Source organism: Mobula birostris, chromosome 25, assembly GCF_030028105.1.
Source record: "Mobula birostris isolate sMobBir1 chromosome 25, sMobBir1.hap1, whole genome shotgun sequence".
Lineage (NCBI taxonomy): Eukaryota > Metazoa > Chordata > Chondrichthyes > Myliobatiformes > Myliobatidae > Mobula > Mobula birostris.
The window spans coordinates 21,357,236-21,376,305 of NC_092394.1; the positions used below are offsets into that span (position 1 = coordinate 21,357,236).

A 19,070-nucleotide genomic window follows, 5' to 3' on the forward strand; every position below is an offset into this window, starting at 1 on the left:
GCTGAATTATGGTTCTACAGGAGAATGTTAAAAATATCATGGACCACACACACATCAAATGAAGAAGTTCTCAGAAGAGCCCAAGCAGTTAGATCACTCTTACCAACAATAAGAGAAAGACAACTCAGATCCCTAGGACACATCATGCGGAAAGATGAACTAGAAAAACTCATACTCTCTGGAAAGATTGAGGGGAGCAAACCTAGAGGAAGACCTCAGCTTATGTACATCAAAAGCATAGCCAGGTGGCTACACATCGAGGAAATGGAAGTCATCCAAAAAACGAAGGATAGATCTATATGGAAAACCATGGTCACCAACGTCCGCATCGGATATGGTACCTAGACAGACAGACATATATGCGATATACAACTCCGAGATTCATCTTCTCCAGATAGCCACGAAACAAAGAAAGCCATGGAAATTGTTCACAGAGAAACATCAAACCCCACCCACGCTCAAAAAAATCCTTATAAGTCGCCCCAAATTTTAATCGCAATGGCAACAAGTGCATCAAAACACCCCTCCCCAGATCAGCGAACTGCATTTCTAAATGACAAGAAGCGAAGACTGAGTGTCCTCATAATCTAAAGAACATCAAATCCCAACCCCAAATTAAACTGATCAGACAGCAGCAAGAAAGAACAAACACTCTCTGACATAGTAGTGGAATATGCAGTAGCAAATTAACACTTAGATTCCTACACAGTAGGGGAATATCGAGTATCAATTAAGCTAGGAACTCACATGCCATTAGGATGCGAGAGGAAACTGGAGCTCCTGAGGGTGAACCCTCAGGGTCACAGGGAAAACGTAGCAACTTCACACAGACAGCACCAGAAGTTCGCATCAAGCCTAGTTTCACTGGAGCATTGAGACAATGCCCTGCTTGCTACACTGCTGTGCGACCAATGTACTTTATATGAAAGCCCAGGTCAACCTGTTGTAGCAATATTTTAACTTTCACAAGACTACTTTGTCGGAGGGATTGATCTACTCAATACAGTTCAGTGTTTGAAAACATAGCTCCATTTATTCCCCTTGGCTAATATATTTGGATATGCCACTGTTAAAGACAGTCTGTTGTATGTAACACCTGCTCCAACAGGATATGTTGATACTTTCCACTTTGGATCTCCTGCTGATTTTGTCCCAGATCTTTGGGAAATCTTTCAAAGAGCGGCGATTTTTGTTTAAATTTTGTGTTATGTCATTTTGGATGATCACATTAACAGCTGGGCTTCTGTAAATGTGTCATGGATTTCTCTGCTGGAAGCAAAACATGCCCCCGCCAATTCTGAAAATGACTGACTGAGGAGAACTGCTGTGATTTGTTTTTGAAACAAAACGTAAATACTTTATAGCCAACGGATTTACTCTTGATTCGGGATAACTTAATGCTTCACAAATATAAATTAGTTTTTTTAGCTTGTCAGACAGTAGACATGGCAATTATCTCTCATGATTTCCCAAGACAAGTTTCACTGCCCAAAGATAATGCTCTTTCAAGCATTTTGTATGAACCTGTAGTTCAAAGAAATTGTTCTTCACAGCTGAGTTATATACATGATATCAATCAGGTATATTGGGATGTAATTGTAATAGTTAAATCTAATTAATTTATAGGAAACAGTATAACTAGAGCTTCAAATCTTCTTTCACTCCATTCTAAGCAGCCTATCTACTGTTCCTCCATATCACAGAGGCATGAGTCCACACAGTTGAACAAAGAGCAGACTGGTGCCTGGTACTCTGGCAGGCTTTGGAAAGTCCAGCATCATCCATAATGATACTTTATCCATGTTATGATGACATTTTCCGGCCTGCACTTCATGACTTCACACACCACTGTTATTTGCCTGTAGTGTATAGATCAGTGGCAGGGTATATGGAGTGTCCAGGGAAAGGTAGCACCTCTGGTGAAGGGGCTTGTTCATTCTGGGGTAGCTCACTCACCATTGGTTCCCACTGGACACTCAGCTCTCACCTGTGGCTCTAAGTAATAGATTGCATGTGACAGCAGCCACACCTTGGCACACTGCTTCAACAGAAGGGCAAAACCAAGTGAGGGTAGCTGGCAGGCGTCATACCCTGCAGAGATAGGGTCCTGTCTTGGCATGCAAAGTCAGTTTCAGCAGACTGGGCGATGAGATCAACAGTCAGATCCAACGGCCAGAAACGCGGATCTGGAATGCTTTCTGGAGAGTGAAGGTAATCACAAAGCACAGAAGCAGTCACGGTCATCCACTGCAACCGGTTGTGACAACTACTCATACCACTGGACTCAAACTTCTGAGGTCAAGAGAGTGGAGTTGGCCCAGTGCAATGGCTTTTCCCACTTTAAAACTCACCCACACAGGTTTACACCATCATCAGGTGAGACAGACAACCAGACAAACATAGTTCAGTGCTAATATCTGGGGGGAGTTGAGGGAAATACAATAGGATTAGTATAAAATTGCTTGTTGGCTGGCAAAGACCCAGTGGGTGAAAGAACCTGCTTCTGTCCAGTATGACCTGAACTCCAAATTTCACCATGTCTCACCACATTGAGGTGCAGTCCTCAGTGACTTGCACTAAATCTTTCACTTCCGTAGTACGGATGAAACCACAAGTGGCAAAAACAACAGAAACTATTAATGGGATAGATAACAATGCATCTATTGGAAGCCTTGTCAGATTCCTAAAACCACCACTGAAGTGGCTCTCATGCCCAATGTCACAAACGTAGCCCAGGTGCCAATGAATGAGAAGCAGAACCAAACCAATGACTGCTGGCTGATGAATGGAAGGATGGGACTGGGATACAGACTACTTTTTTTTCCTTCAATAAAATACCACGACTCTGAATTGCAAATAAATTTCTACAAACTGCAATCATTGCTGACACATCACAAGCTCCCTAAATTATATGTAGGGATCTGCACCAGTTGTATATGGAAACAAAATCATAAGGTTTATTAAACAGCCATTGCTTCTACTGTTATCCCCTAACACTTCTCATGTAATGAGGGAGGAATGGATGGCAGTGAATACAAGTGCAGAGTAAGATCGAGAATTAACTCTGACTCAGAATAAACAGGATGACTCAAGTGAAATCCAAAGGTGGAATCAGGAACAATAGTATTAGAAATTGAACTCCTATGATTGAGCACAGAGTGCTCAGCCCGAGGCCTTTAACCACAGACTTTCCACAAAGGAACATGACAAGCAATAATTGGCAGTCTGAGTCTTAAAGAAACAGCGGCAGCTAACCATACCCCAGGGAGCTGGAGTGGTGAAATATGGATGCCTTTCGTTGTTCAGTCAGGACCATGACATCTCACCCACTGTTTATAACCCTTATTTTTGTTTAACTAATCCCTGCTTCAAAAATTAAAGATCAGGTTAATAAAAAACAAAAGGTTTTTGCTTCTCAATGCACTTGCACCAGATAATATAATCTCTCCAGGCTGATTGTTCTCAGAGCTGAAGCAGTCTCTGCAGTAAAGCAGCTTTGGGCTAATGTCGCCTCCGGAGCAAAGGGCAAAAGGTTACATAGCAAAATGTTGGTTAAAGTAGAGTGTCTGATGATCCTAATGAACCAGAGCTTCACAGATATTCATGTTCAATTTGGTTATATAAAATCCCATTAGCATCAACTAGGCTGCAGATTAGCAGCACTGGTTTGACCACACACCAGCGACAAACCCTATCATCTACTCAGTAATTCGCTGAAGATGAACTCTCAGCATGCCTTCATTACATTCCAAGGGCCTATATTATCATCCTGTTGCTCCAATTTCTTTCTTTTGGACACATTAACAATAACGTTCAGTCTATTTTTTAAAAATATATTCATTTTCAGGATTTCAGTGCTGGGCATGATAAATGTCCATTTGTTCTCTGTTTCGAACTGTCCCTAACCTAAGAAATTAAATACGCAGCCACACTGAAGGGTCTTCATTTTCATTCAGCTCAGACAGGATAAGGATGATAGATTTCCTTCACTGAGGTACATTATTGAGATGTTTTTCCCCCACAGGAATCCGCAGGTTTCACGGAAATTATTTTTATTCCAGACTTCATCATTTGAACATAAATCTGCCAGTTGCCCGTCATGAGATTTGAACCAGTGTCCATGAAACAATGGGCTTTCTCAGGATACTTGTTCAATAACTTAACCACAGATGCTACCTTACCACAATGTTACATTTTACAAACTCGTCAAGAAGCAGCAAGTGACCAGATATTCCAGCTTTTGCCTGTCCAATACTCTTCAAGCCTGGCAAAAGGTGTGGTTATTTCCACTGAATTCATACCCAAGGATTGATGAATTTCTTTGATTAAATTCAAACTTCATTTTTTCTGAAAATGACCCAATGCCTAAAACAAATCCAACTGTTTTTGCTCAACTTCCAAATGTAATAAATTCTCTGTTAAAATCCTGAAAGGTCGCAAATTCTTTATATTACACCATTGCTGTTCCATTTATTCATACATGAATGATCACAAAGGAGTAATTTGATAAACTTTCCACACTGTCAGTACATTTTCAAATTCACCACATGCTCCCATATTAGGCCGGCATGAGGGATTGAGGGTGGAAGATCTCCACCAGAAATGGGAATTCTGAAAATGACAGTACGTGATTTTTTACCAATCCTTTGGATTCAGCCTCTGGATTCTTTGCCTTAGCAGCAGTAATATGCTATGGAACAGTTCATACACAAGAACAAATAATTTTTCTTAATAATATCATCTGGTCAGAAGTCATTGGCCTTTGAAGAGAAGAAACATTGTGCAAAGGGATGTCAGACAGAATTCCAAAAAAAAATTATTTAGACCTTCAGGCATTTAAGGTTCAACTAAGCATTTTAAAATAAGATATAGGTTTGACTTAGGCCATTTGGCTCATCAAATCGTCTCCACCATTAAACCATAACTGATTATATTTATATAAGACCATAATATATAGGAGCAGGATTAGGCTAGTTAGCCCATTGAGTCCACTCTGCCATTTCATCATGGCCAATCCAATTTTCCTCTCAGCCCCAATCTCCTGCCTTCTCCCCGTATCCCTTCATTCCCTGACCAATCAAGAATCTTCCAACCTCTGCCTCAAATATACTTAAAGACTTGGCCTGCACAGCTGCCTGTGGCAATGAATTCCACAGATTCACCACTCTCTGGCTAAAGAAATTCCTCCTCACCTCCATTCAAAAAGGACACCCCTCTATTCTGAGCCTGTGTCCTCTGGCCTTAGACTCTCCCATTGTAGGAAACATCCTCCCCACATCTACTCTATCAAAGCCTTTCACCATTTGATAGGTTTCAATTAGGTCACCTTTCATTCTTTTGAATTCTAGTGAATACAGTTCAAGAGCCATCACTCTTCATATGACAAGCCACTCAATCCTAGAAACATTTTCGCAAACCTCCTTTGAACCCTCTCCAGTTTCAGCACATCCTTTCTAAGATAAGCAACCCAAAACTGTTCACAATACTCCAGTGCTTTGTAAAGTCTCAACATTACATCCTTGCTTTTATATTCTAGTCCTTTTGAAATGCTAACATCACACTTGCCTTGCTCACCACAGGCTCAACCTACAAATTAACCTTTAGGAAATTCTGCACAAGGACTCCCAAGACCCTTTGTGCCTCAGTTTTTTGTATTTTCTCTCCACTTAGAAAATAGTCAACCCTTTCATTTCTTCCGCCAAAGTGCTTGACCATACACTTCCTGACACTGTATTCCATTTGCCACTTCTTTGCCCATTCTCCTAATCTATCTGAGTCCTTCTGTAGCCTCTCTACTTCCTCAAAACTACCTGCCCCTCCATCTATCTTCATATCATCTGCAAGCTTTGCAACAAAGCCATCAATTTCATCATCCAACTCACTGACATATAACATAAAAAGAATCGGTCCCGTCACAGGCCCCTGTGGAACACCACTAGTCACCGGCAGTCAAGAAAGAAGAGGGTCCCTTTATTCCCACTCTTTGCCTCCTGCCAATCAACCAATGTTTTATCCATGCTGGAATCTTTCCTGTAATACCATGGGCTCGTGGCTTGTTAAGCAGCCTCATGTATGGCACCTTGTCAAAGGCTGTCTGAAAATCTAAGTATATAACATCAACTGATTCTCCTTTGTATATACTGCTTGTTATTTCTTCAAAGAATTCCAACAGATTTGTCAGGCAATATTTTCCCTTGAGGAAACTATGCCGACTACAGCCTATTTTACCATGTGCCTCCAAGTACCCTGTGACCTCATCCTTAATAATCAACTCCAACATCTTCCCAACCACTGAGGTCAGACTAACTGGCCTTCCACAGAGAAGGCTGATGCAAAATACTTATTCAGTTCAAATGCCATTTCCTTGTCCCCCATTATTACCCCTCAAATATCACTTTCCAACAGTCTGATATCTAGTCACGCCTCTCTTTTACAGCTGAAGAAACCTTTGGTAGCCTTTTTAATATTATTGGCTCGCTTACCTTTGTATACAATCTTTTCCTTCTTTGTGACTTTGTTAGTTGCCTTCTGTTGGTTTTTTAAAGCTTTCCAATCCTCTACCTTCCAATTTATCTTTGCTGTATTATATGCCCTCTCTTTGCCTTTTAAGTTGGCTTTGACTTCTCTTGTAAGCCACAGCTGTGTCATCTTGCCTTTAGAATACTTTTCCCCTTTGGAATGAATATATCCTGTGCCTTCCGAATTGCTTTCAGAAATTCCAACCATTGCTGCTCTGCCATCGTTCCTGCCGGTGTTCTTTTCCAATCAATTCCTGTCTGACTCCACTCTCATGCCTCTGTAATTCCTCTTTATCCCACTGTAATACTGATACATCTGACTTTAGCTTCTCCTTCTCAAATTTCAGGTTGAATTCAATCATATAATGATCATTTTCCCTTAAGGAGTGTTTTACCTTAAGCTCTCTAATCAATTCTAGTTCGTTGCACAACACCCAATCCAGAATAGTTGATCTTCTAGTGGGCTCAACCATGAACTGCTCTAAAAAGCCATCTTGTAGACACTCTAGAAATTCGCCCTTCCTGTAACCCAGCACCAACATGATTTTCCCAATCTACCTGCATATTGAAATACCCCATGACTATTGTAACATTGCCCTTTTGGCATGTATTTTCTATCTCCTGGTGTAATTTATAGATCACATCTTTACTACTTTTTAGGGGTCTGTATACAACTCCCATCAGGGTCTTTTTACCCCTGTAATTTCTTTGTGCTACCCACAATGATTCAACACCTTCTGACCTGATGTCACCTTTTTCTTTTTTTTTGTAATTTATTTTTTATTGAATTTCATCATCAAACAAATATTTCCATAAGATGTATTTCAGACACTGTACATATATATCATATAATCATGTTTGTCACAAATTCAGATCCATCCTGCCTCTCCTTTTGATAGAATGTGTATCCTTGGACATTAAGCTCCCAGCTATAATCTTCTTTCAGCTATGATTTGGTGATGTCTACAACATCACACATGCAATTTGTAACTGTGCCACAAATTCATCTACCTTATTCCATATACTGTGCACATTCAAATATAACACTTTCAGTCCCATCTTCATCCTTTTCATATTTGTCCACCTTTTAAGTTGCAACTCATCCTGTTGACTGCAATTTTACCCATATCAACAGCTTCTCCTCACTACCCATTGTCTCTGTTAGCAAACCAGCTACCTCATCCTCAGCACTATCATCCGCCTTCCTACGATACTTCTTGCATTAAAGCATACGCAGCTCAGGACACTAGTCACACCATGCTCAACCTTTTAATTTGTAACTTCGTCTGAGGTCTTACCAACATCTGCCTCCACAACCTCTCCACTAACTGTTCTGGAACTCTGATTCCTAACCGCCTGCAACTCCAGTTTAAACTGCACAGTACAGTATTAACAAACCTTTCCGCTAGGATATTAGTTCCCCTCCAGTCCCTTCTGTACAGGTCCCACCTTCCCTGGAAAGAGACCAATGATCCAAAAAATCTTACACCCTCCCTCCTACACCAACTCCTTAGCCACATATTAAACTGTATAATTTTCCTAGTTCTGGCTTCACTAGCACGTGGCATGGGTAGCAATCCTGAGATCACAAGCCTGGATCTCCTGCCCTTTAATTTAACACCTAACTCCCTGAACTCCCTCTGCAGAAGCTTGCCACTCATCCTACCCATGTCATTGGTACCTACGTGAACCGAGACCTCTGGCTGTTCATCCTTCAACTTAAGAATGCTGAGGATTCGACCCAAGACGTCCTGTGCCCTGGCACCCAGGAGGCAACAAACCATCCAGGAATCTCATTTCCACCCATAGAACCTCCTGTCCATTCCCCTAACTAATGAATCCCCTATCCCCACAATGTGCCTCTTCTCCTTTCTCTTCTGAGTCACAGAGCTAGACTCAGTGCCAGAGATCCATCCACCGTAACTTTCTTCTGTTAGGTCAACACCCCCCTCCAACAGTATCCAAAGTGATATACCTGTTGTTGAGGGGGATGGCCACAGGGGTACTCTGCACTGGCTCCTTCACCCCTTTCCCCTTCCTGACTGTCACCCAGTTTCCTGTGTCGTGCATCTTGAGTGTAACTGCCTCTCTCTATGTCCCATCTATCACCCCTTGATCCTCCTGAATGATCCAGAGTTCATCCAGTTCCAGCTCTGACTCCTCAACGTGGATTGTTAGAAGCTGCAACTGGATGCAGTCCTCGCAGTTGTAGTCATCAGGTACACTGGCGGTCTCCCTGCCTTCCCACATCCTGGAAGAGGAGCACTCAGCTATCTTGCCTGATATCTCTACTGTCCTACCTGAGCAGATATAAAGAAGGGAAAGAGAAAAAAAAACTTAACCTTGAACTTTTCTTTCCTTTCTCTGACTGAAGCCTCTCTTCACTGAAGCCTCAAAGAGCTAAAGCCTCAAGATCACCATTTTGACTCTGTCCACTCAGATGACAGCTGCTGCACTTGCTCCTGCCTTCCTTTAGTTTGCTCTTGCTAATCAATCTCAGACGCCGATTGGTCACTGGTCAAAGGTCTATTATGCTGTCTCAACCCGATTCTGCTTTTTTCTACTTGGGCAGTGAAATCCTCTCCTCTCAAACTTCCAAGGTCCGGACTGGTTGCTGGTCAAAGCTCTATTCTCCTGCCTTCTCCAAGTAACCCTTAATCTCATTACCAATCAAGAACCTATCAATCGCTGTCTTAACTACACACTATGAATTGGCCTCCACCACCCTCTGTTGCAATGAATTCCAGAGATTCACCACCATCCAGCCAAAGAAATTCCTTCTGATCTCAGTTTTAAAGGATATCCTTTTATCATGAGACTGCACACAGATCCTACACTCTCCTACTAATGGAAACATCTCTCCGTGTCCATTCCATCCTGTATCCATTAAGCTTCAGTGAGATGCCATTTCATACATCTTTCCCCTAAGCAATTACTAGACAGAGAATTGGATCAAACCATTGGACCAGACTTACCTTGGCCAATTGGAGGACAAGGAAGGCACCTCCTCCACCAGATTCCACAATGATGGCCACAAACTTGGGATTAACTGCACAGAAGGAGCTATCCCAAGTCACTTTGGACACTCGTATATCTTCATAACACTGGTCGGCTTTCATTGCCTGCCCAAAGACATGGCGAAATTTGCTCTGACGTACAACTCTCCGGCTCATGGCTACAATTAAAAACAATGGAAAAGTTAATATTAAACCATCGATTTTTATTTTAGAAAACTTCATCTATATATGTTATGTTTTAAGTTATGCTGCTGAGTGAAGACAGCTGGTAGTTCCTCAAACACCCTCTATTACAACCCATTGTGAGATTCTTCTTTTTTTATACTTCAACATGAGCACCAATTTTGCCTGCCTTTGGAGGTTCATCAATATGGCTTTCAATGGACATGAGAAAGATTGCAATAAGCCTTGCTGTGTCCGGGATTTCAAAGGGCCCTGTACAATGTCTCACACAAGAGTCTTCTGTTAACATCAAAGCTCCGAGATTCCAAGGCAGATCTTGACACCAATTAGAAATTCACTGGAGTTCAAAAACAACTATTACTTTGACTGTCATAGGGTTTGATTAAGTGTTTGATTTGGTTTTTGAACCAACTGAGAGAATCCTAATCATAAACACAAGAGATTCTGCAGATATGCTGGAAATCCAGAGCAATACACAGAAAATCTTCAGGACTGGATGGGAAGGGGAAAGACTCCAAAATGAAAACGTAGGGGAGGGGAAGGAGGACTAGCTAGCTAATAGATGAAGCCAGGTGGGTGAGAAAGGTAAAGGACTGGAGAAGAAGGAATATGATAGGAAAGAAGACTGGACCATAGGAGAAAGGAAAGGAGGAGGGGCACCAGGGGAAGGTGATAGGCAGGTGAGCAGAAAGGTAAGAAGCTGGAGTGCGGAATAGAAGAAGAGGAGAATAAATTACCGGAAGGAGAAATCGATGTTCCTGCCATCAGGTTGAAGGCTACCTAGACAGAATATGAGGTGTTGCTCATCCACCCTAAGAGTGGTCGCATTGTGACAAAAGAGGCAGCCATGGGCCAACATGTCGGAACAGGAAAGGGGATAGGAATTCAAATGGTTGACTGCTGGGAATAATGCTACTTTTGGTGGATGGAGCAGAGGTATTCAACAAAGCGGTCCCCCAATTTATGTCGGGTCTCACTATCAGAAGCATCGGATACAGTAGACAACTCTAACAGATTAACAGGTGAAGTGTAACCTCACCTGGAAGGACTGTTTGATGTCTTGAATGGAGATAAGGGAGGAGGTGAATCGGCAGGTGTAGCATGTCAGCGTAGCAGGCGCAGATCTATGTGCAGATTTATGGGGAGGGACAAATGGACAAAGGAATCATGGAGGGAGAAATCCTTGCGGAAAGTGGAGAGTGTGAGGTGTGAGGGAGTTAAAGAGGTGTTTAGCGGTAGGATCCCATTGAAGATGGCGGAAGTGACAGAGAATGATGTGTTGGATGTGGAGGCTCATGGGGTGGTAGGTAAGCACAAGGGGAGCTCTATCCCTGTTAAGATGGTGGAAAGATTGGGTGAGTACAGATGTCTGGGAAATGGAGGTGAGGGCAGTGTCAATGGTGGAGGAGGGGGAAACCCCTTTCTTTGAAGAAGGAGGGCATCTCTAATGTCCTGGAAAGGAAAACCTCATCCTGTAAATAAATGCAGTGGAGATGAAGGAACTGAGAAAAAGGAAGAACAGTTTTACAAGAAACAGGGTGGAAAGAGGTATAGTCAAGACAGACATGGGAATTAATAGGTCTATAAAAGATGTTGGTAGGCAGTTTGTCTCCAGAGATGGAGACAGAGGGATTGCGAAAATGAAGAGAGGTGTTAGAAATTAACCAAGTGAATTTAAGGGCGGGGTGGAAGTTAAAGACAAAGTTGACGAAATTGACAAGCTTAGCATGGGTGCGTGAAGCAGTACCAAAGCAATGATTAATGTAGTGCAGGAAGAACTGTGGAACATTACCAGGGAAGGATTGGAACATGGACTGTTCGACATAGTATAACTGGCGCCCATAGCTACCCCTTGAGTTTGGAGAAAGTGGGAGGAGTCAAAGGAGAAATTCTTGAGGGTCACAGAGGAGGGTGCTAATGGAGGGGAACTGGTTAGGTCCTTTTTTGAGAAGGAAGCAGAGAACTTTAAGGCCTTCTTGATAACAGATAGAAGTATATGGGAACTGGACATCCATGGTGAAAATGAGGCAGTCAGGAGCAGAGAATTTAAAGTTGTTGAGGAGATAGAGAGCATGTGAAGTGTCACGTAGGTAGGTGGGTAGGAACTGAAACAAGGGAGATGGAATGGAATCAAGGTATGTGGACACCAATTCAGTGGGGCAGGAGCAGGCTGAGACAATCAGGTTTGTGGATCTTGGGCAGGAGGTAAAAATAAGCAGTGGAGGGTAAGGAAACTATGTGTTTGGTGGCAGTGGATATCCTGATTACTACAGTTTAGCAACACTATGACAGCTTTGCATTAAAATGGACTTTGCTTTCTTTATTATAATTGTGTTCTTTCCTGTAAAAATTATATGTTTAATTTATATTTTTGTGAATACTGCTTATGTGAAGCTACCTGCCTTTGATGCTGCTGCAAGTAAGTTTTTCTTTGCACCTCCATACATAAACTTGCGCATATGACAATAAACACAAATTTGAGCCTCTGAGTGGGAGTTTCCAGCATCAATGTAGGGACCACTACTGGTCCCTATATTGATGCTAACACTAACATAATTAGGTTTCAGAAACTCAGTGAAAATTACTCAAATTAGCAGCCAATATCAAAGCAAGAGGAGCTGTGGAATCAGAAGAGGAAAATCTCATAAGTGAGGAGAGTAACCGCTGATTTATTTTAATACGGGTGTAAATAAATCTGTGCACAGGAGTAACATAAACAACAAACATTCTCAATTAAAAGGTAGGAATTGAATTTGCACTCACATTATTACCAAATACTGTGGCAATAACCAAAGCTTACAGAAGTTCAACAAAGTAGCAAAAACAATAAATTCCAAGTCTGATGTTATTCTGAAACTTTATAATACTCTTGTATAAATTGCCCATACCCTCCCACTTCACCTCTTTTGACTGGACCAAACTTGTAATAAGATACTGAGTGACACTAGATCAACTGGAGCATCAAGCTACCAATGTGAAGTATCCTCAATAAATTAGCAGATGACTGGAACTTATTGAACAAAAATATAATTGTTATACAAGATTCAAGATTGTTTATTGTCATTTATCAGTGCATAAGTGTTAAGTGAGAACAGAATGATTGTTACTCCAGATCCAATCCAAAACACAATAAGCATAAAGAACACAATTAAATACAGTGGAGCACCCACAGAATGCCGGAGGAACTCAGCAGGCCAGGCAGCATCAATGATAAAGAGTCTCAGCCTAAAACGTCAATTGCTTACTCTTGTCCATAGAAGCTACCTGGCCCACTAAGTTCCTCTAAGAATTTTGTGAGCATTGCTTTGGATCTCCAGCACCTGCAGATTTTCTTGTGTTTAGAATAAGTACTGTACTGTGCAAAAGTCTTAGGTGCATGTATATAGCCCGGGTGCCTAAGACTTTTGCACAGTACTCTGTTTGTCAAAGAGTAGTGGAAAGTGAGTCTGTAAATCTGACAGGAGCACAGAATGTTGGGAACGGTGAAGGTGAAGCATTGCAGGGAAGGTGTGGGATAGGTGAAGAGGAGTGCCAGGGTGGGAGGTGGTATGGGGGCAGACACACCCAGCCCTAATACACCAGGCAAGGACATTTAATTCCAAACAATTGGTTCACTGATCATTACGGAATGTCTCTCTGGTGCTTCCTGCTCCCTCCCCTCTCCCTTCCCCTTTTCCCAACCATGTTTCCCCTCACCCTGTCCCCTTCCCACTGTCAGTCCACAATAGAGACCCATATCAGAATCAGGTTTACAATCACTCACATATGTCATGAAATTTTTTTTTTTTTTTTTTTGCAGTAACAGTAAAGTGCAGGACCATCTGTAAATAGGGTGATTCTGACAGGAAATGATAAAGTTTGGTGGTGGGGGGGGAGCATGGTGCGATGGGCTTGTGGGTGGAGGTGTTGAACTGTCTGATAGCTTGGGAGGAAATAACTGTGTTTGAGGCTGGTGTTCTTGGCTTGGGTGCTGCATAGCCTCACTTTTATGATTGATATCAAGGAATATAGAGACAGGTCAGGGGAAATGACTTAAGGAACAAAGGAACCAAGATTGACCAAACTCTCAGACCTTCTATCCCCATGGCATAAGAGGAGCCAAGTGATGACCTATTCCGTACATCTGGTTGAAACAGGATGCAAGAGTCCCAACCTATTTCTCAGTGTGATGGGTCACACTGCGAAGATGGAAATATCTTCAGATGTTTATTTATTGAAAGGAACATTAACCAGATTTAGGGAGAGCTCCCCGCCCAACAAAATGAAATATTTTCCATGAAGTGTGCAAGCATGTTCTTAAATCTCAGCCAAACTACAGTACAGGCAAATCAGTTTAGTTTAACATTTTGCAAAGAAGAGCCCGAGGAACAACATTGCATTTTTTCTATAATCACAGTGTATTAGTTAAAAATTCTGGAAGGTGCTACTGAGCATACCTGCCCTGTGTTCAACCCTGCTGCATAACCAAAGGACAAATACAACTCACTTCTATTAATTCTTAATGGAAAATAAATCATGACAGCACAAAACAGTCCCCTTGGCTCATAAAGTTGTGCTGACTTTTTAACCTACTCTAAGATCAATCCAAACTTCCCCTCCGACATTATCCTCCATTTTTCTATCATCCATGTGCCAATCAACGAGTTCCTTAAATGCCCCCGACATATTTGCCTCTAACACCACCACCTTCCACAAACCCACCACTCACGATACAACTAAACTTACCTCTGACATCCCCCATGCCCCTCATATTAGCCACTTGCGCCCTGGGAAAAAGTCTCGGACTAGCCACTCAGTCTATGCTGCTTATTATCTTGTACACCTCTATCAAGACGCCTCTAATGGTCCTTCGTCCCAGAGAGAAAAGCCCTAACTTGTTCAACCTATCCTCATTAGACAAATAGAACAAGCATTTGTGCAGTGTGCAACAATATTAGCTTCAAAATATAATAGATGGAAGATGGAGTTTAATGCTGAAAAATGTGAGGTGCTACATTTTGGTAGGACTAATCAAAATAGGACGTACATGGTAAATGGTAGGGCATTGAAGAATGCAGTAGAACAGAGGGATCTAGGAATAATGGTGCATAGTTCCCTGAAGGTGGAATCTCATGTGGATAGGGTGGTGAAGAAAGCTTTTGGTATGCTGGCCTTTATTAATCAGAGCATTGAGTATAGGAGTTGGGATGTAATGTTGAAATTGTATAAGCCATTGGTAAGGCCAAATTTGGAGTATTGTGCACAGTTCTGGTCACCGAATTATAGGAAAGATGTCAATAAAATTGAGAGAGTACAGAGGAAATTTACTAAAATGTTGCCTGGGTTTCATCTCCTAAGTTACAGAGAAAGGTCGAACAAGTTAGGTTTTTATTTTTTGGAGTGTAGAAGGTTCAGGGGGGACTTGATAGAGGTGTTTAAAATTATGAGGGGGATTGATAGAGTTGACGTGGATAGGCTTTTTCCATTGAGAGTGGGGGAGATTCAAATAAGAGGACATGAGTTGAGAGTTAAAGGGCAAAAGTTTAGGGGTAACATGAGGAGGAACTTCTTTACTCAGAGAATGGTAGCTGAGTGGAACGAGCTTCCAGCAGAAGTGGTTGAGGCAGGTTCGATGTTGTCGTTTAAAGTTAAATTGGATAGATATATGGACAGGAAAGGAATGGAGGGTTATGGACTGAGTGCAGGTCAGTGGGTCGAGGTGAGAGTACGAGTTCGGCACGGACTAAAAGGGCAGAGATGGCCTGTTTCCGTGCTGTAATTGTTATATGGTTATATGGTTATATAAGCAGACCTCTCTCAGGTGACAGGCGTGTGTCACAGGACTAACTGAGCTCAGAGTGTTTGGCAACCCATATGAAGGGAAGTTAAAGTGATCATCTTGTTGTTCCTCTGCTCTACAGAGGAATTGGACCTCAAGCCCCTGGATGTTAATTTGCCTTCATGCAAGCAATGTAGGAAGTTAGAACGGAGCCTAGATCAACATACACCTAATCCAAGAGAAGCTCAGATCCAAGCAAAACATTCCAGTATACCAGTCCTTCTCACATCCATTGTATAGAAATGCTGATCCAGGCAGTAAAGTGACTCATGTATTTGTCAGCTCTAAATTACAGAACTGTCACCGGATACAAAGTGGAAAAAAAACATTTCAGTGAGCTGCCTCTCATCTTGTGTAAGTTAATGCAGAAAAAGCAGCATGTGGTAGGAAACAGTCAGACATCAATAGGGCTACACAGAACATAATTCCAGAGGTTTCATATGTATTATTTATTTATTCACAAAGTGTGGGGTCACTGTTATGGCCAGCACTCAATTCTTATCCCAAAATGCTCTGGAATGAGATTGTAATTAATGATTAAACAAGCACGCATTAGGTAGACACAAGAGATTCTGCGGATGCTGGAAATCTTGAACAACACACACAAAATGCTGGAGGAACTCCGCAGGTCAGGCAGCATTTATGGATGGGAACAAACCGTCAGTATTTTGGGACGAGACCCTCCATCAGGACTTAAAAGGAAGGGGGCAGAAGCCAGAATAAGAAGGTGAGGGAGGGGAGCAGGCAGTACGTGGAGTAGGTCGGGTGGGGGGAGTGGGAGATGAAATAAGAAGCTGTGGGGTGAATGGTAAAAGGTTGTATAAGGAATCTAAAAGGAGAAGAGAGTGGACTACAGGAGGAAGGGAAGGAGGGTGGGCACCAGAGGGATGTAACAGGCAAAAGATCAGAGGGGAGCCAGAATGGGTAATGGAAAAAAAAGAGAAAGGAAGAGTGGGGAGAAATTACCAGAAGTTACAGAAATTAATGGTCATGCTATCAGGTTTAGTTTGAAGATACCCTAAGCAAATACGAGGTGTTGCTTCTCCAGCCTGAGTTTGGACTCATTGTAGCAGCAGAGGATGCCATGGACTGACACGTCAGAATGGGAATGGGGGAGTTGAATTGATATGGGTAGCCACCACGAGGTTCTGTTGGAGTAGAGAGCGCAGGAACTTAATGAAGCGGTCCCCCATTCTGCACCACTTCGGAAAGTACTGGATACAATTGATGACCTCAGCAGACTCGCAGGTGAAAAGTTGCCTCACCTAGAAGTACTGGTTGGGGATCCTGAATGGTGGTGAGGGAGAAGGTGCAGGAGCAGGTGTAGCACTTGTCCCACTCACCGGGGTTAGTGCCAGGAGGGAGAGTGGACATGAGAGTCATGTAAAGCGTTACATGCGTAAGGTAGACTGGGTTAAAACCTCCCTTCTTAAAAGGACATCAGTGAGCCAAAATGAGATTTAGCAACAGTTCAATAACTTCCTTATTACTGATATTCATTATTTAAGAATTTATTTCCCCAACTTCCTGCTGCCACAGTGGGATTTAAGATCCTGCCTCTGGATCACTGTCACAGCCATTGGCTCAATAACTTGCAAACTTGCATGAAGCAACCAAGAGTGGGAGACAAAAACAATATGGGGAAAAATAGTCTAGAGAATCCAGCCTTTTGTTATTGATAACCCAGATATGTTAGCCCTTTGAAATTGCTATTATTTTATATTATTCAAAGAAAACAATTTTTTTGAACTCTGTCAAAGATGCCTTTGGGAGCTCGGGAAAGATGGTTTGCTTCTTTTGTCAATGGGCAGCCATCACTGCCCACAACAGGAAATGAAAAACAACTTCAAAAGGAAGTGTGGTAGTAAAGGCTTTCAAAAAGATAATCAAACTGCATTTGAAACACCTACATGGAAATCTTGAGCCCTGAGCATTCTGGTGACTCAGCTTCTGGTCATTGACCAGAAATACCACAACAAAAAAAAATTCTAATTATTCATGTGCTGGTTGTGGATATCACTGGTGAGCACACCTCCATTGTTTCCAGACCTCAATGTCTTGAAAGGCCATGTCAGAGGGTTTGAGGGTAGTTAAGAGTAAATGTATTAGAACATAGGCCAGTACAGTAACAAGCTCTCAGCCCATCACATCTGCACCGACCATGATGCAAATCTAAACTAATCACATGCCCCATAATCCTATCTTCTCTGCTAGTTCAAATGCCACTTTAAAGTTGCTACGGTTTCTGCTGCTGCCTCAGGCAGTGTGTTCTGAGCATCCAACGCACACTGTGTTAAAAAAAAGTGCCCTACGCATCTTTCCCTCCCTCATCTTAAAGCACTGCCTTCGAGCATTTGACATTTCAACCCTGGGGGGAGAAACACTCTTATTATCTCCAGTCTATGCGTCTATTTCATATCCAGTGGATTCTAGATAATTGAACCATCTGTTAATCGGGGCAGCTGCTTATTTGAGACCACTATTAAAGAGCAAAATCTAAGTGAGAAAATAGCCAGGATTCCCTTAGTTTATCGTGTTGTGCAAAAGTCTTAGGCACATATACAATATATAGCAGGGGTGCCCGAGACTCTTGCATAGTACTGCTGTAATTGTATGTATTGCACACTGCTGCAAAAAAAAAAAAAAGTTTGAGTGATGAGCTACGTGATTCTGATAAGGGTCTCTACTGTGGCTGGAGAGCAGGGAGAGGGAAATCATGTTTGAGAAATGGAGGAGGGGAGAGGGAAGCATCTGAGAGACATTCTGTAACGATCAATAAACCAGTTCTTTGGAATCAAATGACCTTGCCAGGTGTCTCAGGGCTAGGTGTGTCTGCACCCACACCACATTCCCCCCCACCCCAACACTCCTTCTCTGCCACCTGTCCCACACCCGTTCTGTGGCGCTCCACCCTCGCCATTCTCAATATCCTTTGCTCTCGCCAGATTTACAGTCTTACTTTCCACTCCACGCTGGCAAATACAGTTTATAAAATCGCATCAGTTGCATGCATCTGTGTCCAAAAAGCAGTGATTTTTGTCACTATTAGTTGGTGAGAAATAAGCAGTAAAACAATTTGGAACTGTTTTACTCACTGCGGTTTCAAGCATTCAGGCTTGGAGTTGCCAGAACGGCCAGGAGTGAAAATGAAACAATTTCACTACTTCAACAAGATAGGAACTACAGAAGATTCGAAGGTATTGACAATCATCTTGAATGTTATAATGAAAATGAAGATTTGGAGGATGCAATCACCAAAAACAGTGCATGAAAGCAGTCCGTTATCTGCACTAAGTGCCTGCACTGATTTTGTTCATTTAGTCTAGGGGTCCCCAACCTTTTTTGCACCGCGGACCGGTTTATTATTGACAATGGGGCGGGGGGTAGGGTTGCCAACAGACAAGAGTAGCAGTCAAATACGTTGTGTTTACCCCAAGAAAGACTACCATGACCATGAAGCCTTGTGTGGGCACCTGTGTGCGCATGCGTGTACGTGCCGATTTTTTTCTACAAATCGTTTTTGCTGATTCTGTT

The 19,070-nt window shown here is 42.3% G+C and overlaps 1 protein-coding gene across 6 annotated transcripts in view; it reads right to left on the reverse strand.

Moving 5' to 3' along the window:
- Nucleotides 1-19,070, reverse strand: part of LOC140187720 (coronin-6-like) — a 256,030-nt gene that overhangs the window by 184,381 nt on the left and 52,579 nt on the right. For all 6 annotated transcript variants that reach the window (XM_072243309.1, XM_072243310.1, XM_072243316.1 and 3 more), the window contains one exon: nt 9,494-9,693. In XM_072243309.1, coding sequence (XP_072099410.1) covers nt 9,494-9,691 — 198 coding nt within the window. In that variant the 5' untranslated portion in view covers nt 9,692-9,693. The remainder of the gene's footprint in view (nt 1-9,493; nt 9,694-19,070) is intronic.